The 23,294-nt window shown below is 39.7% G+C and overlaps 1 protein-coding gene across 24 annotated transcripts in view; it reads left to right on the top strand.

Moving 5' to 3' along the window:
* ANK3 (ankyrin 3) overlaps window positions 1-23,294 on the top strand; it is a 473,720-nt gene that overhangs the window by 323,605 nt on the left and 126,821 nt on the right. For all 24 annotated transcript variants that reach the window (XM_033130276.1, XM_033130259.1, XM_033130260.1 and 21 more), the window contains 8 exons: window positions 1,215-1,313; window positions 6,198-6,395; window positions 8,257-8,355; window positions 10,579-10,677; window positions 12,536-12,634; window positions 15,433-15,630; window positions 17,741-17,839; window positions 18,124-18,222. In XM_033130276.1, coding sequence (XP_032986167.1) covers window positions 1,215-1,313; window positions 6,198-6,395; window positions 8,257-8,355; window positions 10,579-10,677; window positions 12,536-12,634; window positions 15,433-15,630; window positions 17,741-17,839; window positions 18,124-18,222 — 990 coding nt within the window. The remainder of the gene's footprint in view (window positions 1-1,214; window positions 1,314-6,197; window positions 6,396-8,256; window positions 8,356-10,578; window positions 10,678-12,535; window positions 12,635-15,432; window positions 15,631-17,740; window positions 17,840-18,123; window positions 18,223-23,294) is intronic.

Genomic DNA, 23,294 nt, shown 5'->3' with positions numbered 1-23,294 from the left:
CACTTAGATAGTGTTAAGTGAGTAACCTTCCACTTCCTTTCCTCCCTGCTAATTCTCCTTTCCCACCTATCCTTTAATGCAATAGTTCTTCTCCTCTAATATGATAGAAAGGCCTAACTCTCTTTCACCCACATGGCGCAGAGTACAAGAACCTTTAAGAGTGAAGCGGGAAATATGAGGGGGCAAAGGGAAGTGTTCAGAATAACGGTGCTCTGTTAAGAACTGCCTGTGTATAATGGTTGAGTAACATATTCTTCTGCGTATCGGGCGGTTGTAAATCCTATTGCTGTCGATAAAAATGAAGGGCCTAATGAAATTGTCTTATGATGGATCATTTTAAAAAATCTTCAAGGAAAGATTATTAAGTGATTTTGGCATGTAATTCAGAAGGTATTCAGAGAATTAGTGACAATGCTATAGCAAAAGTCCATCTACTTGTTGATGCAGATAAGATTTCTCAGCAGTAACGTTTATAAAGACAAAATATGGGATAGTATTGATGCTAAACCATTTTACCAATAGGTAATATTCATTAGCAGATACACAAACTAGTTTTGAAAAAATACGTCTCTTCGAGGGGAGTTTTTAATAAGTTGTTACTCTTATTTAATAATCATAAAATTTGTAATATATTTTTGATGTTTTGATCAATTATGTTTGAATAATTATATTGATAATTGCAATCAGGAGATTTATTTTTGATACATAAAGCTTATGTTCTCGGGAAATCTATAAATCTTTTTTAAATTTAAATTTACGTGTTTTTGTGGTAGAGAAATATGGTACGGTAATCAATAAAAAACACTCAAGCATAAAATTATATTAAGATAAAATTATGTAGGGGAAGTAGTATGGAAATAGAAATGCAAGAAGAAACATGACCAATGTAAAATTACTATTTGCAAAGGTTATTTGTATTTTTTTTAAATGGTGGATGTCAATTTAAAGTATTTGGATTCCATTGGATATTCAAAAGTGGTCAAACAGTTAGTTTTTAAATATTAATATTTAAATATTAATATTCTAATATGTGGGAAATTACACACTGTGCAACTACTATGAAAAATTTAGTTTGCTAGTTTAAAAAATGCAATGATTGCATCAGATATATAAATAAAGTTTGAAGCTCACTGGTCCTGAATCTTGAAGAAATACTCTACATGTGTCGAGATCCCCATCAAATCTAATTGAAGATGTCGCCCTTTGTTCAACAGGACGGTCTGACGCCACTGCACTGCGGAGCAAGGAGTGGTCATGAGCAGGTGGTTGAAATGCTGCTCGATCGAGCTGCCCCCATTCTTTCAAAAACCAAGGTAACCTCTCCCCAGGTTCTTGGATAATTAGGCTGTATTCACTTTGAATCGTTTTGCTGGTTATGTAACCCGTTCTTTTGAATCAAGAGGAAAATGCCATCATTTCAATTTAGCAGTTGGAGAGGCTCTGTTCACCAAATCTTTGGAGAATCTCAAAATACATATGGGTTTAGGAAGTATTGTGATGGAATGCACTCTATCACAAAGACATTTGTGCGTGTGTTGTTTTTGTCTTGTTTCAAGAGCACTTGGAACTCGGTTTTACTCTCTGAAATTTTCATAGCTCAGAAATGTTCGCTCGTTGGGGAAGGAAAGACTGTAAGATCTAGGCTCTCTAAAGTCCGGGTGCTGGCTTTCTTACATCAGCCTCTTGATTTATTTTTTGGGAGGTCACCAACTAGAAAAGAAGCCAAGGATGTCATATTATTGATAAAGAATAAAACTTTAGAAAGATTGCACCTTGATTGGGCCACAGGGAAAATTGACGTATCTGAAAGGAACACATGATGATTGCCTGGAAAAATGTGTTTTACTAAGTGTCTTCTGGATTTTCTAAGTGATAAAATCATTTGATACTGTTTGAAAAACAGAGTATTTATAAATTTGGGGACATACGAACTACCTCATAGTCACTATTATTTTTATTAACCAGTGATTTTTGCAAGCTCTATCAAGCTTTATAAAAAGCCTTACTCTCTAAATATTATCAAAACAAAATTACATATTACTCCTGTTCGCACCCTAATCAGTGTGTCCTACTCTAGTGAAGATAGGCAGAGTTGAAGTGGTCTGAATAATTCTATCACTCGTTGCAGGGTTTAGATTGTCAAGCTGATGGAGGTTTTATCCAAAAGAATTAAACAGTCACAATTTTTCATTGTATGTGATGACATCTTGGCCTTTTCAGTGCTTCTCATCTAAATCATCTATTTTTTCTTTTTTTTTTTTCTGCCCCACTGCTGTCTTCTGAGCCATATCATCTCTCACTGAACCATTATAATAGTTTCCTTACTGGTCCCCCATTTCCCCCCCTTCCTCTTTTACAATCCAATTTCCATTTTGCAGTTATAGTGGCCGAATGAGCTGTCAACCAAGTCATGTCACCCTTCTGCCTAAAAACCCTCCAATTAATTTCCATTGTTCTCTTTAAAATTAATTTTAATTTTATCAAAGCAGTATAGGTATAGTTAAAAATCAAATCATTGTCTCATCTTTTTTCTCTTATTGTTTATTTCATTATCTATTTGTTTTATTCCGAGAAATCTCTTTGATTTTTTTTCTTCTCTGCTTTCATTATTCAAGAAATTTTTTTAAATTCTCTGATAGCATCCAGTTCTTATTTTATGGATGTAATATTTTCTATTACCTGTCTAAGGACATTCAAGATAAGATTTCTTTAATGTAATTCTTTGTGCCTCTTATACGTATATCCTAATTCCTCAGATTTGTTATTTTCTCTTTGTTAGTTCCGGCTCACTCTTTCATGTTGGGGGTTTTCCACGAGTGTTTATACCCAACTATAGCTGTCAGGTACTACAGTTAGAGTAGAAGCTCTGTGAGAGTGTAGGCAGGGCTCCACTCAGGTGTGTCAGGCCGGAGGGGTCCTGTAATGTCAGGATTAGTTGTCCTTTTCTCTGGGAAGTTCAGTTTTTTGAGAGACGAATCCTCCAACCTGTTGCAGTATACAGCTATGTGAATACATTCAGAGTCAGGAAAAGGAGCTGTCAGCATCCCTGTTCTCTATGCATACTTTAATCATACTAATGATATAGGTTGATTACTGCATACCAGGTTCTAAGCACTTTACATATATTAACCCATTTAATCCTCATAATAACTCTATAAGGTACTAATGTTACTATTATACCCTTTTTCTAGATTAGAAAACTGAGACCCAAAGAAATAAAGTAGCTTCCTCAAGATATCTCCGCTAGTGGCAGAACAAGGATTTGAACCCAGTCAGTCTAACTCTGGAGACTGTACAATGCCTATCCAGTCCTTCCCTTTTTTATCCAGTCCTTCCCTGTTCTCAGTCCAGAGCCTCACCACTGCCCTCTGCTCCTCCTGGGCCCCTACATCCAGAATCTCTCTGGTTCGCTTTCTCCAAAGACTAAACTGATTTCCTGTAAGGTGCTGGGGGACAGGCATTGGGCTTGGCTGGGTTGGAAGGACTGGAGACCTGACAGCTCCATACACAGGCGAACCAATCCTGCTTTCAGCACCAAGCCTCATCTTTATTTTTCAAGGTACTGTGTTTCCATATGCCCCACCTTTGGGCGTTGGAGAGGTAAATCAGTCAACTTTAGTGTACCCAGTGGCATGCTGGAGCCAGATCATTGAGGCTGTTTTACACATCTCTTCTCAATTCCGCATGCAGTAGCATGATATTGATAGCTTGAAATTGGTGATTGTAGGGGTCATTATATCATGGAGATTGGCAAATGCTATCTGTCAGTGCTTTTCTCTTTTCAAAGAGCTGCTGTTTATCAGCACACTACTGATTGTATCCCTCCATAGACACTTAGGTCTTAGCCTTCTTTCTTCTGCTGCGTGAATTAACATGCATAAATCGTCTTTTCATATTCCAAAATTTGTAGACATCACGCATGTATTTTTGTTTTCTTTCCCATGTGTGTATGTGGATGTATAGGTATACCTGCAAACACATGTGCGTGGCCTTGCAGATTTTACCTTTCAAATTCCTGTAATGCTTTTTAGTGCAGTTTGGGAAAGGAGGGATAAATACATTGTCACATCTACCAGGTGTAACTGCAAGCTTCCCCTGTTCTGACAATAAACTCCTTCCCACCTCTCTGCCTCATCTCTTCTCGTTCTGCTCCTCATCTTCCAGCCAACCAGCCCTCTTTCACTTTCTAGAATATACCAAGTTTATTCTCACCTCCGATTCTCTCAGATTGAATTCCCTCAGCTTGTCCCAGATCTACAGTCTCCACACAGTTTCAACTCAAACGTCTTCTTCTCAGAGGCCTTCCTCTTAGTTCGTTTACTTGTTTGCTATCTCTCTCTCTTCATTAAAAGGAAAGCAAGGACCTGGCCTTATTCAGTGTGGTGCCCCAAGGACCTAAATCAGTGCCTGGCATATAGTAGACCTTCAATAAATATTTGTTGAATGAATATTAAGTGAATAAGTGCATTCTTAATTTTAATACCATCTGTTTAATTTTTCAAGACGTTTGTCTATCTGAGCTAAGAAAAATCCTATCCCATTGGTTCCATATTTTCAGCTTGATGAGGGTATCATATGTAATAAGACCCTCTCCGTAAGGCAGATGATCTTTCCTTTCTTTTGGCCTTCCCCAATGACCTAGAAGTTACCCACTCATATATCGTTATTTTGTGTATCGTTAGAGAATCTTCTCCTTTTACTGACACTGCTTTCCTTTTCTGCTCTTCACTAAGTCACTTATTCTCCTAGATTTTGTGTCTTTGTTTACTTCATGTTTTCCTCAAAGACTGTATCAAAACAGAAAGCAAAAGAATGTTTTGGCAGAAAATAAATGTGTGCATATGTTCGGGGGTGGCAGTATCTCAAATGAGAAATGCTCCTATCCTTTGTTGCCCCTTAGTTTCTACTTTGGTTCAAAATGTTTGCATGGAATTTTTTAGGCAAAAAATATTCTGATTGACAGTGTATGAAGTCTTTAAATTTACCTAAATATTTATTGCACTCTTTCTGTATATGCACGGCTCTGACGGCCAATATGGGAAATGATAACCCATGAAACTCTTGCTTTCACGAAGCACAAGTAGTTGAAATATATGATGGTGAGTGAATGATGCCATGAGAATGGCTAAAGGAAGCCTTGCATTTTTTCTTTCTTATCTTGAACTCCTGTTTGTGTGATTCATAGATAAACTGTGGAAAATAACTTGGCCTAGAGGATTCAGAAATACCTGGTTCATCAGTGCATTTTTAATATATCATTATTTTCAAAGTTCACCACTTTTAGGGGAACTGAATTTGCTGTCACTTTTTTCCCCAAAAAATGTTTTTAATTATGTTATAGTCATTAATAGAGACACTCTTGATAATTGGATTCTCTAAGAATTTCCCAGGCTCCTCCACTTTGCCTCTATATTTAAAGGAAGCATGCTTTAAAAAACTGACATCTTAATGCACACTTTGTTTTTGCCTTCAGTAGGAAACACATACTGAATGCTAAGTGTCACTCTAATCTTTTTAAGGTTCTGTTTATCTTTGACCCCATTCATGTCTTGTCTCAGCTCTCAAATGAATTTTTACTCATTCCTCTTGCACATAATTAACTCTGTCATCAAACCCCGTTGATTTAAATAACTAGGGCAGGCATTAGTTAATGAGTTGGTCAATGCCTTGCATTTTCTTATCATAGATACATGAAGGCGCCAGATTGATGAAATAGGGAAAAGTTTTCCTTTCTTCGTTGATGTGAGATGAAATGGTATTCTGATCAGACCCTCTTTATTCATTGAATCAGTGTAGTCAATATCATGTATTAGTAACTTGTAAGGACAAAATAAAAACCAGTCTAATGAACACCAATCTGTGCCTGCTTTTGTTTTATCCTTTTAAGTCTTAAATATTAAGAATTCCAATTCACTGGGAATGCAATAAGTAAATGCACCTAGTGGAACTCATGGTACTTTTAAGTCAGAAAAAGAAGTCATCCTTGAAAGTTTGTTTTCTATTGATATAAGAAGTGAGAAGACTAGTGTTAAAGTAGCTGTAGTTCAACACATTTGTCAAAACCTTTTACAAACAGAATGTATTTCCATGTGGAAAACTAGGTTCTCACTTGTTCATAGTTGTACTGTACTTTGTGTTTTGGCACATTTATGTTTCAAATGTACAACAGTAAACTCTGATGTTCTTCTGTGTTCCAGAATGGGTTGTCTCCACTGCACATGGCCACACAAGGGGATCACTTGAACTGTGTCCAGCTTCTCCTCCAGCATAACGTGCCCGTGGATGACGTCACCAATGACTACCTGACTGCCCTACATGTGGCTGCCCACTGTGGCCATTACAAAGTCGCCAAGGTTCTCTTGGACAAGAAAGCTAACCCCAATGCCAAAGCCCTGGTGAGTGGCTCAGCCAACAAACCCAGCCTACGTTGTTTTGCTGACAACAGGCTTCCTCTGTATGTGAAGGGACTGTTTGTGAGGAGATACACGTGGGAGGTCTAATGAAATAAATTGTACTTTTTTTGGTCAACTTCTTCAAGTTTCCTTCTCAGAAGTTTACGAAACCTATTTCTGACACCAACCAGGCTGATGGGGTTAAAACATTAACCCCTTTCTGATCACGCTAGTGATTCTCTTTCATAAATGAAGCCCAAAGACTATACAAATGTAAAAAGACTGAGGGGGTCCATCTTATCTTGCTATAGGTAAAGTTATCATTCTATAAATTAAGTTTTTTTGAAATCTAAAAGCAGGCAAAATGATCAGAAAACTTAAACGAGAGATCTAGGAATTTATGAGCTAAAATTTTCTGTTAACCATGTAAGAAAATAAAATATTGCCTGTCATCTACTTTTGCTGCGGGTACAGATCAAAATTTTGGTCTGATCTGTAGTCTCAACTCCTGAAATGATTTGCTATTTTAACCCTTAGCTCTGTACAATGGTTTGGTTTTCTCAGCAAAACAGCCTTTGTTGCCTTGCAAAACTAAACGGTCCCAATTTAGTAAGCTGTTTTTAAATTTACCTCAGAATAAGCATCCATGTGTAGGAAAACATAAGTCACCAAATTTTAGGGAGAATATCTGAATTTACCAGTAATTTTGAGGTAAAAGCTGTCATCCAATCAACCACTTTAGGGAAGGTCTGTGCTTCTTTCCAACTGGTGCGGTCACCCTAACTGAATGGATCCACGCGCCTCTGGGGCTCTGTTGGCTCTGAAATTCTGAGTGGCCAGAAAAGAGCAAGGAGAGAGGAGCTCTCCAGACCCCAGGTAGCTCTGTGGCCGTGGCCGTAGGAATTCTAAAAGCTTTTATCAGAGCAGCATTTTAAGAGCTGTTGACCTGCCCAGTATATCAAACATATCTTTGAATTCTGAGATGGGAGGAAAAGAAATGAGCAACCATGACTCATTTTTCCATACAAGAAAAGAGCCTGAAAACAGGGCGTGGGCTTTCACTCTCATTTTCCTATGCCTCTGAAGATTTCACAACATATAAAGGTTGGATCCAGTCATCCTGGGATGGACTATAGCCAAGTAAATGCTCCCAGAACATCCACAGAAGTACCTGCGGTGACTTTCACCTAAGCTTTTATAGTGGACCCTCATATTTTATAGTTCTCTATGGTGACTAAAATATGTGCCATGCTCTCAATTATAAGGCGGTACAATTTGGTAGGTAATTTGTTAAATAGGAGGTTCTTTTATTAGATTAAATATTAAACCAAATGATCCAAATAATGTTGGGTTGTTTAACTTTCTGTTTCCTTGGAGTAAGTACCTACTTGAATCTTAAAGCTGGAAGGAATGAAAACATTCCAGAACTGGCCTTGTGCTTGCTCTAAAATGCGGCAGAGAAGTCAGACTAGGCACTGGTGAAGTTTTGGCTTTGTGGACAAGTCTCTGGACCAGCTGTTTTTAGTCCGTGTTTGAAATGAAGTAAAGAAGGGATATAGTATTTGGAAGAGTGAACTCCAAAATAAAATACTCTAAAGAAATAGCATGAGCATTTTGCCTGAGCTCCCAGGAGACTGTAACAAAGAAATTCACTTTCTGTTCATGATTACGAGGGCATCTTGGGTTCCTAGAACCAGCTAGACTACTTGTGCTTCCAGAAAAGAATCTGTTTAGCCCCTTGTTGTTTCTGTTCATTTCCAAATCTTTATAGAACATCACTTGAGCAAAAACATTTTACCACACACAGTAGAATTGAACTTCAATGGAATGTAGCCAAGTAGATATGTGTCTCTGTCCCTTGCAGAATGGCTTTACCCCTCTTCATATTGCCTGCAAGAAGAATCGAATTAAAGTAATGGAACTCCTTCTGAAACATGGTGCATCCATCCAAGCCGTAACCGAGGTAAGAGGAGTACGATTTCTGGGCTTCCCCGGCTGCAGGAAAGTATAGCCTCAATAGCCGGAGTCCCGGTGTCATTCCCAGCTACCCTCTAGTTTTGCTGTGTGTGATCGCCACAGACGACTGTGTAAGCCTTCCCCCCCGAGGGGCTGCCAGTACTGAGGAGAGCAGCCAGGAGTGTGGGTGGGTGAGTGCTGATACTTTACCATGACGAGAAGCATAACCCAAAACACAGGCTTCGTGCTCAAGGGTCCCTGAAAGTGTAACTTATAGGAAATCCTAAATGCAGTGCTTCTCACTGCATGGGACAATTTTGCCCCCCACCCCCAACAGGTGTTTGACAATGTCTGGAGGTATTGTTACTTGTCACAACTTGAAGGTACTACTGGCCATGTGGCTAGAGGCCAGAGATGCTACTAAACATTTTACAATGTCCCGCCTCCCACAACAAAGAATTATCTGGCTGAAAATGACAAATATGCCAAGATTGAGAAACTCTGCATAAGACAACTTCTGTCTGTTTGTAAACTGAGGATTAGTCTCTATAAAAACTTAATGAAGCACAGGGTTGTTGAAGGTAGTAAAGAACTAACTCTAGGCTTCTTCTGTTCAAACTGACACAGGACTTAGAGAAACAATCCATGAGGGTCAGGGCAGAGCCTTCAACACAGCAAAGCAAGCCTGGTATCTACCCTCCAGACTCATGACCTCCCCCACCCCACCTCAAAATTCTGGTCTCTGTGGATTCTAGCCTTCAGCACTTCCCTAGACCATTTTGTTCACCTCTGTATCTGAGCCCACTCTATGTGTTACACCCCCTTTGTCAGACTAATCCTACACCTCCTTCAGGACCCGATCTGGGGTCACCTTCTCCAGGAAACCTCCCTCACCCCCTTGCCTCGTCTAGGAGCTCCTCTCTGGGACCATCACCTCTTCCTGTGCATAGTTCCATCAAAGCACTTCTCCAGCTGGTTTGCTTAGGACCTAGCCATCCCTCTGCCCCCTGGAAATTGCGGGCTCCTTCCAGGCAAGCCTGAGTCTTACTGGCGTTTGTGTTCCCCCAATGCCTGGCCCCTAGTAGATCATTCAGTAAAGGTTTGTTGAGTGCATCAGTAACAACAAGGGTGTGAAGCAAACATAAAAATTGAGATCTGGACTGGTGATCACTGTTTTACCTCATACCTCAGTCTCTTCTCTTCAAATGAAATATTTGCCTTGATTTGTAATTTTTAAACTGTTAAATGGTTGAAAATATCAATACTGATTTACTCTTGTATCATCAGTCTTATGGCTTCATAGTAAGTACCGTGTCATTTTAATGATAAAATAATAAGTTTATTCTCAGTGCATGGCAACTCTTCTTAAAGATTAGAATAGGCTCAGAAGTAGAAGTGCATTTTTGACTGATGTTTGAATAACTGCCCAGAAATGTCAGCCATGGAGAAGTTCCTCTGCCAGGCCTTTGGTCCCTAAGAGCTCCAACAGGCAGTTTAGACCAGGATGAGGGTTTGCTTTGCACACGTTCTAATGACTCCCCCTGCTGATGGAAAAAAAGCTCCACGTTATAACAAAATTATTTTCCCCATTTTCCTCATTTCCCACTGTTTCAAGTCTGGGCAACCAGAATTCTTCCTCTTCTGTTTTTTACCTCACTTTTATTGTATAGAATTTGGTTCACTTTTTTTGGACATTTTTCAAATTTCTGTTGCGATTAGTCATCCCCTTCTCTCTCCTTTTTTTTTTAAAAAAGGTTAGCTTTTCTAGCCATATTAAATGTTTTTGCCAAATTATGATATTCATGTTACAAGTGGAATTAAATTCTCAAAATTTAAAAATGGAAAAATTTTATGTAAAAAGCACAAATATTATGGGGGCGTGTTTGTAGGATTTGAAGCAAACATAAAAATTAAGGTCTAGTCTAGTAACCATTATAATAATTTCCTTAATTATGTAACCTTAATTGCTAATACTCATAAACTTGCGTTAGGGAAATGATGATTATGTATTGGTATATTTGCCTTATAGAATCTGTAAAATAGAGGTGAATGTCTAGACGTCTTCTGATCTAATCAACAAACTAGTTGTCTTAAAGTAGATGGACCAATCAATGGATGGATAGATGGAGGGGATGGATGGATGGATGGCAGATCGGCAGACAGGCAAACAAACCCTTTTTTATGATAAGCCAATGAACCGACTTTCCCCATTTCCCTCTTTTCTCCCTAGTCGGGCCTTACCCCAATCCATGTTGCTGCCTTCATGGGGCATGTAAACATTGTGTCACAACTAATGCATCATGGAGCCTCACCAAATACCACCAACGTGGTAAGTATCTTTCAACAGAGAAGGTCCAAATGTGAGTATTTAAGAAACTGGCAAAATTGCTCTTATCTACTTATTTTTTATTATAAGTAAATTGATTACAATATTTCAGACATTTTTATTGGACTACTAAAAAGGACAGAATTTAAGAATAAATGATTTCCTTTACTTCAAAGGCAAGATCCATTCAATCACTGTAGCTGGTTACTAGTTGTTAGGACTTACAGACAATGTACCTTGCTGCTGGATAGTACGCTTTTAAAAATTAAGTTTTTATGGAGGGGGAGGTTTTTTTGGTTTTTTTTTGTTTTGTTTTGTTTTTTTTAGTAATAGGTAATAGAAGCATTAAGAAGTGTTGCACATTGAAAAGGTGGTTCAAATGCTATCATTATTGTGATTTCTAGTAACTCCAAAGTAATTCCTCTGTAGCGTGCTTGCCCGTGTTATAGCAAACCCATGGAACTCATTTCATAGATTATCAGATAATGTTCCCCCACTAAGCATCTCGCTGCAGAATCATGAGACTCACTTCAGAATAAATATCAGAGGAGGAACTTATCAGTCTAGATCTGCATGTGGCATTTGACATTGTTTTACAGGATTTTAACTTTGACATAGTAATATTAGCACACCAGACCACAAGCGTAAGAACACTAGATGGGCTCAGGAGCATGAAGGAAGTAAAAATAAAAGAAGCCCAGAAAGGGCCTCCATCAGGTCCTGCACATTGATCCTGAGGTGTGCTTGCAACACGGCTCTCTGTCATCTAGCAGCCAAAATCAGCACATCTACCCGATAGAAACAGACCAGATTCTCAGCTGAAATACAATTTTTCCTGGCACTAACACAAGAGAGAGAGGTTTCCCTCTATAGAGAATACTGGGTAATATGGTAAACTACATCCTCAAGGCCTTTCCAGTAAATACCTTAACAAGTTTTGTGTGAAATATGTCTTTGTATACCCTTCCATGGACGTGGGTGACCATCCAAATCACAGCTCAATTTATAAAAGCAGGGTTTACATGGGCACACTTGTGTGGGAGAACATAATTCATTGTGATGACGGTTTACATTTCTGTCTATCCACGTCTTCTATATTGTTTTCAATTTTCTGTTGTTGTCGAATAAGTGAATAGGTAATCTGAATTAAAATCTCCTTGGTGAAATGGAGGGGCAGGGGGGAGGAGTTCAGTGCCCAAGAAAATGACCCCTTGGGAGAATGCCCAAAGGCGAGGGTGCTGATCTGTTGAGAGAAAGCAGGGAATGCAGACCAGTAGCTGACAAGCCAGGTTCGGCCTTCAGGTGTGTCTGTGTTGCCCGTGCAGCGTTGTGGGCTTTGTTTTGCGTTCTGATTTTGTGGCCAACATTTAAGTGTTCACAAATATCCAGACAGCCACTGCTTTGGGAAAATATGAAGGTGTGGCATGATGTGGCTGGCATCCTGCACAGGTACTACAGCAGCCTGCAGATGGTCCAGAAGTGGCTGCCTCTCTCCAGCAGGGCAGGGTTTCTTCTGAGCACTCCCCACCTGCCCTCTTCACTCGCTCCCCCTCCTTCTTGGCCCCTGTGAACAGTGGCCTTTCAACCCCCAGTGAGGCCACATTCAACATTATTCAGTAACACTTCTGATACAGCTAATGACTAGGCTCCCTAGGGTTGCACCAAAATCCTTCCATCATGGATCAGGTTTCGGTGAAGTTCTTGTGTATTTAATTTCCTGTCTTCCCTAGTTTTCAATAAGGAAGTGCTTCGGACTCCTTTTTACTTAAACTGTAAAACCTACATCATAAGCTGTATGCAAATAAATTATGCCACTCTTCTTCAGAGCTGCAGTTAATTGACTCTGACTCCTGTTCCCCAGAGAGGAGAAACAGCGCTGCACATGGCAGCTCGGTCCGGGCAAGCCGAAGTCGTGCGGTATCTGGTGCAAGATGGAGCTCAGGTGGAAGCTAAAGCTAAGGTAGGTGCAACACATGCAAACATTTGCTATTGAAGGGAAAACCCTGGATTTTAATAAAACCTTGAAATATATGCATGCTCTCATCCAAAAACAGTTTTTAAAAGTAGTGAACAACCTCCAGTGAATAGTCTCTGACCAAATAGTATTGTAGAAACCCCTTCCCACACATTTCTCCATTCAATCAACAAACAGAATTAAATAGAACAGGCACTTAGTGCCAGAAAGAACTGTGTGTGCTTGGCATGTTGCTCATCAGGAACAGATTAAGAAATGAACCTAGACTTGGTCCAAAGTTCTTTGCACTCTATAGAGAAGGTCTTATGCACAGAGCTTCTAGAACAAGCACGAATTGGAAGCATAATTGAGCTCTTTTGGTTGACTTATATGTCAGCTGTCACAGCTACAAAATGAAAAAGGAAGTTTTTACTTTTCCTCCGTAAGTTATGAAACCATAAACCCCAAGGCTGGGATCAGAGTTGCTTCAGGGATCTGTCTTCACGTGGAAAAAGAGCTGTTCGAGGGTTAAGTTTGAATGCTTCATTTTCTGCCGGATGTTTAGCCTCCAGAAGAAACCCACTTATCTGTCACTATTGGGGATGGGTATGGTTATCAAAATGGTAGGTCAGATCAGGAATCGTACACATAAATGCCCTAACGATTTAATTTTAACCTACAATATATAAATGTATATTTATCTGCTATTTATTTACATGGGCTACAGTTTTAAGTATTGGGTTAAGTGGAGAGAAAACAAAGACATTTGTGAAGCAGTGTGCATACAGAATATTTCTAGACTTCTGTTATTGTCTCCCAGTGTACTCAGCTGTCTCACCCGTGCCTAATTAGATCATATTTGTTTGTTTGTTTGTTTGTTTTAATCAACATCTATCAAGGTTTTCCGAAGCTTTCAACTTAGTATTCTTAGGAAAAAATAAAACCTTTCCTTTCATATTGATATTTATCATTTAATTGTATAATTAAAGTAATTAGTGCAAATATAATACAGATTAGTAAAGTAACTGGAGCAAACATACTACTGTGGGAATAAACACTAGGTCTTGGGAAGCATAAAATCTGCAAGTGGATCCAAAGGTTGTGACATTCTAAGCAGCAGACCACAAGTCTGGAGTGTCCAATACAATGTGGTGCCAGCTGGTGGATTTTACAGAGGATCTAGAAACAAAGTTCAACAAACTTTTTCTGTAAAGGACCTGACAGTAAGTATTGTAGGCTTGGCACAAAGCACCGTCTCTGCCACAGCTATTCAACTGTGTGGTTGTAGAGCAACAGCAGCCACAGACAACACAGAAGCAAATGGACATGACTGTGTTCCAGCAAAACTTGACTTACAAACACAGGTGGCAGCTCGCTTTGGGGTTGTAGTTTTCTGAGCCCTGATCTAGAGATATTGGGTACTCCACTAAATCAAGTAAGTGGAATGGTTAAGAGAGGCCGCACTCTACCATGAATTTCAAGAAACCTCACATTTTTTACTTCTATTACATATCAAAACCATTGTCAAAGAAATGATTCTGCCCAGAAACTGAAATTGAGGAGAGGATTTATAGTTACCAACTTGTTAAGGAGGCAATATGTATCATGGTTAAGAGCCTGACTTCCTCAGCCAGACTGCCTGGACTTGCACCTTGGTCCACCCTTTACTAGCTGTGTAACATGGGATGGATCCATTACCATCTCTGTGTCACATTTCCTTTTCTAGTTTCCTCATGTAGCAAATGAGAATAGTGATAGCTGCTATTCATAAGATTGCTGTGATGATCAATGAAATAATATAGGTGGGGTACTTCAAACAGAGCGTGGGACACATAAGTACTCAGTACATGCTTAGCGCTGGCAGTGACATTAGTAGAGATTCATGAGATTTTTCCTTTGACAGTTATCTTTTTCTGTTTTCAGGGCGCCTCTTTTTCCTAGTGGCACTTCCTACTAGTAACACAGAAGGAAGTTTTGGCCTTGCTTTTGACCTGCTGCTTTGACCTTGACCCATATCCTGCTTACCTTTCCAAAGCAGTGTCCTGTGTTGTACCCTCTTCTCTCTACCTTACCTACATAAAGGATTTACCTGAACTTTTTTGTATTCCAGTAAGGGATTTCTCTTTGGAGGATCCCCGTAGGGCTCTTTGTTGGGCAAAGAGGAGTAGACGCCCCTCCTCCTAGGGGATAAGGCGCTAAGGGTACAGGACCACATGAGGGCCTCAGGCCTTTTGGTGAATTGTGATAATGTGCCCCTCCACTTGAGGCAAATACAGCCCATGCCACGATGCACAACTTGGCAAAGGGAGGCTGGCTTTCAGCCCCCACCAGCCCTGTCGGCTGGGAGCCATTGGGTAGGTATATCTGTGCCACCCTATACTGCCCCTTCTCCCTCAGCTTTTGGATATGGGAAGGCAACACCAATAAAATAATCCATTCCATATGAGTGCACAATAACTGATGTAGGTATAATATCACTCCAAGGTATTGGAGTTTTACCTTGGACTAAATGAGTCCCTCACAATGAGTCATTAGAAAATAAAAACGGATAAAGTATGACAGATGGTAGTGGGAATAATTTATAGATAGAACTGTCTTTCATACTTTCATACTAATAGGTTCGTAGAAGGGCATTTAAGGAGCTTAGATCCACCGTCTCCACCTTCCTGAACCTTGAGATTCTTTTCAACATTGACTCAAAGAGTTGAACATAGCCTCTGATCCCAAGCAGTTTGCTGAATGTTTCGCAACCACGCCATTGTTTTCTCAGCTAATCAGCTGTGCATTTCTGCCTTGCCGTTTAGGATAACCAAACCCCACTCCACATTTCTGCCCGATTGGGGAAGGCAGATATAGTACAACAGCTGTTGCAGCAAGGAGCGTCTCCAAATGCAGCCACGACATCCGGGTACACCCCACTCCACCTTTCAGCCCGAGAAGGGCATGAAGACGTCGCTGCATTCCTTTTGGATCGTGGAGCATCTTTATCTATAACAACAAAGGTATGAAAGGGACTCTTGGACTCCTGCTTTGTCCCCCCAGATACATCTTCCTTACAATTCCCAGTGTGTTCATACAGTTCCTCCTGTAGCCCCCAAAATATATCCTCCTTACAATTCCTTTGTACCTATTGCTAGTAATATTAGGTTGGTGCAAAAGTAATTGCAGTTTTTGCAATTTTTTTAACCTTTTAAACAGCAATTACTTTTGCGCCAACCTAATAGGTATTTAGATGCTCTGTACCTAGTAGTAGGTGCAAAGGCTGTACAACATCGTGTGTCCTTAGGGTCCCAGGGTAATCGTAAACATTGGCCTGCAAAGCCCTGGGGTGGGGAAGGGTAGTTTAGGCGGGGGTGTGTCTGTGTCTGTGTCTGGCTATCCGTCACAAGTTTCTCAGTACATAACCTTCTAATGAAAACTTATTGGTATCTAGAGTCAGATATTTCTTTCAAGTTATTTGATAGATTTAAATGGTGGTTGAGAAACACACCCAGAGTTTCACTTGCTGAGGCCATGTATATAAACCGCATTATCAAAGCTCAGTTGGTTAATACTTTTATGACACTTTCTAATCAGGAAGGGAATTTTCTTGGGTTCTTTTTGTTTGTTGTTCTTGGTATGGTTTGAGTTTTTCTCAACTCTGATGTCTTAAAGTAATAACACCCCACACAGGTGCAGAATGCAAAATTTAGAGCTCATTTTTCTTATGATACTATGTAAACCTAGCAAGTGTGATAGGAAGATGAATTAATTGCCCTACAGCATGTCTTAGAAATCTAGAAATCGTGTTGCACTCTCTTTATTTGGATGCAGAGAAGAAGCATTAATGTGTAATCAATGCACAAGCTAATTATAAATACTGGGAAAACTATCTGAAAAAATAACTCCTTCATACTTCATTCCCTGTGATTCTTGAGGCTGTTCAGTAGATGTAAGTTCCTGGATCTTATTCAGTGTGTGAAACAGAGAAATGGGTGATGGTGTTTTGTGTGCCCCATCCTTTCCACCAAGCCAGTTGCCCATTGACTCTAGTTGGCTATAATCTCTTGAGGTCAAATGTGTTGATCACCCTCCAGTCCTGAGTCATGTTGGGACCCTTCTACCAGTGCTTGTTGACTCACTGCTTGGTACCCAGATCCTTGTGGAAGTTGGAAGCAAGGGCGCTTAGCTACTTAACCTCAATATCCAACTCTACCTATTTCTTGGGCTAGAACCATGTGTTATTATTCTGTTCCCCTGTGGTGGCTAAGGTGTGAGACTCTCTGTCTCGTACTTCTGAAGATTGAAACACACATAAAGATGCGTATATACATGTGGAAATGGTGAAAGGAGAAGAGAAAGACTCTAGTCTGAGATTACGGGAGGTCCACATTTGCTCTGGATTTTCCCAGGCCCTCCAATCCAAATTGCACCTGGGACTCGAACCTATTCTTCACACAATGTGAAGTCCCAAAATGACCCTAAAATAAGCCCTGGATCCAGCTCTCCAACTTTTTCCTGGTCAGATGCCTGATTAGCCCAGAATTAGTGGCACGTTGTAGGTTAGTCAGCAGAGGGAGAAAGTTGAAATATCCTGCTCTTCCTTGTTGGTAAGGGGACTCTTTCACTGTTACCTACCAGTCTTGGTCCTTAAATGCAGGCCTGACTGCTCTTCATCATTAGCATAATTCATCCGTTCCAGAAAAGTGATGCCTTTGTGTCTTTTCTGTTGTTCATTATTTTTTTTTTATGTATTTTTTTAAAGATTTTATTGGGGAAGGGGAACAGGACTTTATTGGGGAACAGTGTGTACTTCCAGGACTTTTTTCCAAGTCAAGTTGTTGTCCTTTTATTCTTAGTTGTGGAGGGTGCCGTTCAGCTTCAAGTTGTTGTCCTTTCAGTCTTAGTTGTGGAGGGCGCAGCTCAGCTCCAGGTCCAGTTGCCGTTGCTAGTTGCAGGGGGCACAGCCCACCATCCCTTGCAGGACTCGAGGAGTTGAACTGGCAACCTTGTGGTTGAGAGCCCATGTGGGAATCGAACCGGCAGTCTTCGGAGTTAGGAGCATGGAGCTCCAACTGCCTGAGCCACCGGGCCGGCCCCTGTTGTTCATTATTTTTATGTTTCTTTTTCCAGAAAGGATTTACTCCCCTTCATGTGGCAGCAAAATATGGGAAGCTTGAAGTAGCCAATCTCCTGCTACAGAAAAGTGCTTCTCCAGATGCTTCTGGGAAGGTATGAGGTCACCGGCCATCCTGTAACAGGCCACTTCCATAGTAACAAAACAAGCACTTGCTAATATTCACCAGCATCCCCCTAACTTATAACTGAACCATATTTAAGTCTCATAGGATGAAGAACGCTTCACAAAAAGGAGGTGAATGCTGAGGTCCCAGTATTGTGGACGATGGAATGTAAATTATTCTCTGTTATATCCAATCTAATCCCATCTGCTAAATCTAGTCCTCTGATGTTAACACACTTTTGACACTGGTTGTTGTTTCTGCACGTGTTTTCAGAGCGGCCTCACTCCACTGCATGTAGCTGCACATTACGATAATCAGAAAGTGGCCCTTCTGCTTTTGGACCAAGGAGCCTCACCTCATGCAGCTGCAAAGGTACCTGTAATTCGACAGCATGAGGACACTGACGGGCAGTGTCCCTCAGTCTCTCTGTGCACTCCCACTTTTGCGTCATCTGTCACACCCTCCTCATTTAGGCACCCCTTAAAAATCACAGAAATGTAAGCCCCTTAGGAAATTTGTGCCTTCAGCTATTTAGTCAACTCATGTGGTTGACGCTCTACAAATATTTACTTGTCAATTGATGTTCCTTGAAAATTTAGGACATCCTGGAGCCTGGGAAGGAAACAAAGTTAAAGTACTCTTTAGCCAAATTAAAAACATAAGAACAGCTTGAGGGTGTAAGAAAGTTCTGATTTGTCAAAGTTATAAAATATGTGTTACAGTTTCCCCGACCATAAAACATTGTCTTCAAGGGATTTATGTTTCATAAATTAAGTGGGGAGGTTTTGCTTATGTGTTTTGGTTATTGCTAAAGAGAATCTTTATGCTTATTGTTAGAGCGTTTTTGACAATTAGACAACCTAGATTTCTCAGCAAAGCGATGTGTAGAGGATATGGCTTTCTCATTACCTTGGTGTTCTGATTTGAGAGGTGAATCACAAAGAAGAGTTTATTGAAAAATAGGTTAATAGAGTTCTGTTGGTTAAGTAAGTTCTCTATTGTTGAGCAGGTGACTATGATCAAAAAACATTGGAATGATGCAAACTACAATTTAAATGGCATCCAATTCTTTTATGAAGCGCTATTGGTTGAAGGAACTTTCTGCATCCTTAGTGCTTTTTATATCTTTGTTTTACTCATTAATTTTGGGGCAGCTACATTGCTCTTCTTTAAACTTAGTGTTTAGATCAAACCTCTTATACACACAGATCAATGAATTTGGGCTGTTCTAGATTAGTTGGAATACTTCAAGGGAGCAAGTTTTAGGTACTTTCTGCATTTAGAGAATGTGTTATCTTTGATGGGTATTTCTCAGAACCTCTTTTTCTGTATTTCTCAAACATCTGCTACCCCATCCTCTCCAGAATTGTACCCAGTGAAATCTACAATTCAAAATCAAGCCCCCAAGCTTGCTTTTCATCTAAATGCTGCTTTCCCCTTTCCGCCACCACCCCCCCCCAATAATTTCTGATCCTGACATTCTTTCTAACAAAAAGCTATGCTTTGATTTTTGAGACAACTTTATCTTAAAGAAAGGAGAGAGAAAGAGAGAGAGAGAGAGAGAGAGAGAGAGAGAGAGAGAGAGAGAGAGAGAGAGAGAGAGAAGGAATAGCAGCACTATTCACAATAACTAAACGGTGAGAGCAACTCAAGTGTCCCTTAAAGGATAGCTGGATAAACAAAATGTAGAATATTCTTGCAAAGGAGGAGTATTCAGCCTTAAGAAGGAAGGACATTCTGACACACACTACAACATGGATGAACCTCAAAGACATTACGCTAAGTGAAACAAGCCAGTCACACAAAAGGACAAATGTTGTGTGATGTCACTTCTAGAGGGACAGAAAGTAGAATGCTAGTTGCCAGGAACTGAGGTGGGGGAGAAAGGGGGAGTTAGTGTTAAGTTGGTAGAGTTTCAGTTTGCAGCTGGATGGTGCTAATGGTTGGAGAACAATGTGACTGTACTTAATGCATTTTAAAAATAGTTAAAATGGTAAGTTATACATTATATATATTTTACCACAATTTTAAAAATGATATAAAATTGTAAAAAAATGTCATGCTTGTCTATTTCATTCCAATTAATTTTAATATCCCTTTAAGCCTGGGCCACTTTTCTATTATTATAAATAACCCCAAGTTCTTGGTAGACAACCAGTGAATAATTAATAAGTGAACTATTTATTTCTCACTTGAGAGCAATAATTTTGACACAACTAGTGCCAAGCAGTATAGAAGTAACAAGAGTTACAAAATAATAAATGCAACAAAATGAATCCAATCCACCTTTCATCCTCAAATAACTCTTACACTGGTCACTAGCTGATATATTTGTAGTTGATTTCCAGCTTTGTATTTGTGAAACAAGACTTTGTGTTTCTGGTTTCGCATCTGCCAAACATCTTTGACACAGAGTTGAAAAGCAGTTCTTAAACTAATTCCTTATAACAGCCCTTAAGCCTTAGGCATATCTTTTACAGTCAATTAAACACAAGTTTTTCTAATAGGACATTCTCATTCCCGTAGCACAATTGCCTCCATAAGAGCCTGTGTAACGCCATCTCTGCCACATGTCCAACTATCCCTACTTTCTGAGGCAGTGGTCCTGGTCAGGAGTTTTTTCTAGACTTTGATCCTAAGCAAAGGCAGTTAGGGATTCGCTTCATCTGCTAGAAAAAAGACCTAGCTACAGTGGTTTAAACTGATGAGACTGTTTTTCTCATGTCGTAAACAGACAGGAGCTAGGCAGTAAAGATTTTGAAGCAACAGGCAGGAAAGAAAGTCAGGCGATAGAGTATTCCCACAAGCTCCACCTAACCATTCCTCTTTATATCTCATTGGCTCCTTCTTTATGCAAGGGAAGCTGGGAAATAATAATTTTTCATCTGGGCACAATGCCAGTTTCATTTATTAAGGAAGGAGGAAGAATGATTGTAGGGTAGGCAAATACCCTCCTTTCCTCCAGGGAACTCAGGCATTTCTGAATCCTGGCAGTGGTGAGAAATGGCGGACAAGGGCTCAATAGGGCGTGATTCACATGTGGATATGACAGCAGTGACCTCCGTGTTAACTCTTCTTTAATTCACATTCTGGTTTTTAAAGTATGTGATGCTTTCTTCTCACGCTTTCTTCTCTTGGGTAGGATTGCCAACATATTTTCTTACTCATACATGCCCTAGAATCATGACGTGATTTTCAGTAATGGGGGTGGAGGACCTAAAATGCAGATGGGCTTCTATAATCCATTGTAGCCTGACCTATTTCCTGAGGCAGACACTGTGCTGGAAAGAGGATTGGCTTGAGTTGAGGCATAAGCTGAGCACGAATTGTGAAAGCGATAGTGAGCCTTAACTGTTTCTTTGTCAGATTTGTCTTCCATAGAATGCGCAATATATCTATTGATATGGATCAGTAGAGATTGTGATAGTTCTTGGAGACGATATAAAGGATGATGTAAATATACAAAGGGTGCCAAAAAAAATGTGTACACATTTTAAGAAAGGAAAACTGTATTAAAATTGTAATACTCAATATATACCTGTAACAAAAGATGAATACAAGTCACATTTGACTTTGCAATTACAAGAGGTGCTCAAAGTGGTTACCATCAGCGTCCAGACACTTCTGATTACGACAAACTACTGCTTGAGCAACGTTGACCAAAGTGTCCACTTTTATACATTTTTTGGCACCTTCAGTATTATTTTTGATAATTCAAAATTATATTTGCTTTTGTTTTCATTTTGGAATGCAAAAGCACACATGGCACTTTGGACAAAGTTCTTTAGCCTCTGCATCAAGAGGAAAAGATTGTTGATTAAGATTATTCTACAGTTGAATCTATCACTATTTTATTTGTCATCTGATAAATGCGTCTCTGTCTTGTTTAATGTGATGAGTAAGAATCATTTTACTTTCCAGAAATTAGAAATAACTAAAGAAATTTAGAAAATCCTATTGTAGGTCTCAAGATCAGCTATTTGTTGATTATTTTAAATATTTCTTAAGTCTTTCTGAGATTAGCTTTCCGTTCTAAACAGTACAATGATTGAGTTCCCCCTTGCTTTATGCTTGCCTTTGTAGCTGAGGTAAGGAGTTCAGGTAAACCCCTCAGTGACTTGAGGCAATTGGCAAGCATTACAGAGACACCAGAGCTTCCCTTGATTAGTGTTTTCTAGACCCAAAGATTTTGGGGTGGAGATAAAAGTAATCAAGGGGATTGTTACATCTCAGAGCATCCTGATCTGCCTTTAGGGGTTGAGAAGTGACCGACTTGAAGGTTATATCAGTAGCAAAAGCAACCAAAAAAAAAAAAAAAAAACACCACATAAGATGTATGCTCAGACGCTAAATTCTAACTTTATCTTGCCTTTACCACTCTAATTAGCTAGTGTTAGACTTAGTAACTCATCTGATTTCTTATTTTAGCACTGCTTTGTGAATTTTCATTTTTATGTAGGGGTAGGGGGTGGCAGTGAAACAGCTCACCCCCTCCTGTCACTCTCCGTAGAGCTGGGCTCAGTCCAAAGCTCTCTTGTTTCTGAAGGGTGTGTCTGAGCAGAGGCCCAAATGTTTCCCAGGTCAGCTGGGGTTTCCAGATGGCAATAGGTCAAAACTAAAGATAGGAATATAAAATCTTCTTCTACCCTGGCTCATCGCATTTGTCAGAGGCTGGTTTCAGAAGAGTCTGAAAGTCACATTTCCACATTCATGGGCTGATATCCAACAGCTTAAATCCTCTCTCTACAATCGATTGCAGAAAGAGCATTTATCAAGTAAGAAATGCTGTCGTGTTAGGACATGCCAGTAACTTAAATATCAGAGTCAAGTGGAGTAGGCTGCCTGATCAGGGGGCAGCAGCCCTCACTGCCTTCTGCATTGTTTCTGATGCATCCATGCTGTTTATAAAGATTGTGACTGATCCATTATCTGGATTTGGATCCTATTCCTGAATATAAATCCTGCATTCCGTTTTTTTCTCTAAATCCTCTAGTCTATAAAAAAAAAAAGTTAGTCTTATTTTATTGGCATATTTTATATACTCAGATGTGTGTCTGTCAAAATATAATCTTGCATTTCTGTTAAATGACTGTGAGCCAGGACACGGTCCCCTAAGGCAGAGGCCCTTTCTTTCTCAGGGCAGAGGACTCTGAAGGCTCCTGAGGCATGGCTAATTAATAATTTATCAAAGGAATTTTGGTTGCCTCTACCTCTGAGCTTTCTGGCTCAGCCAGGAGAAGGATCTGGAAGTCCTTCTCCTGAGTAAGCTTGACTTAAATTCTAAGGATTCTCCGATCATTGTGAAATGCTATAGATACAAAAACAAATACAGCACAATACATGCCTTTGATAAATTTATAATTTTAGTAGAAGAGACACATGTATAAACAAAAATAATAATAAATATTATTGAATATCTAATATAGCCATTACATATTTCCAGG

This window comes from Rhinolophus ferrumequinum, chromosome 16, assembly GCF_004115265.2.
Source record: "Rhinolophus ferrumequinum isolate MPI-CBG mRhiFer1 chromosome 16, mRhiFer1_v1.p, whole genome shotgun sequence".
Taxonomy (NCBI): Eukaryota; Metazoa; Chordata; class Mammalia; order Chiroptera; family Rhinolophidae; genus Rhinolophus; species Rhinolophus ferrumequinum.
This window is presented reverse-complemented; position numbering and strand designations above follow the sequence as displayed.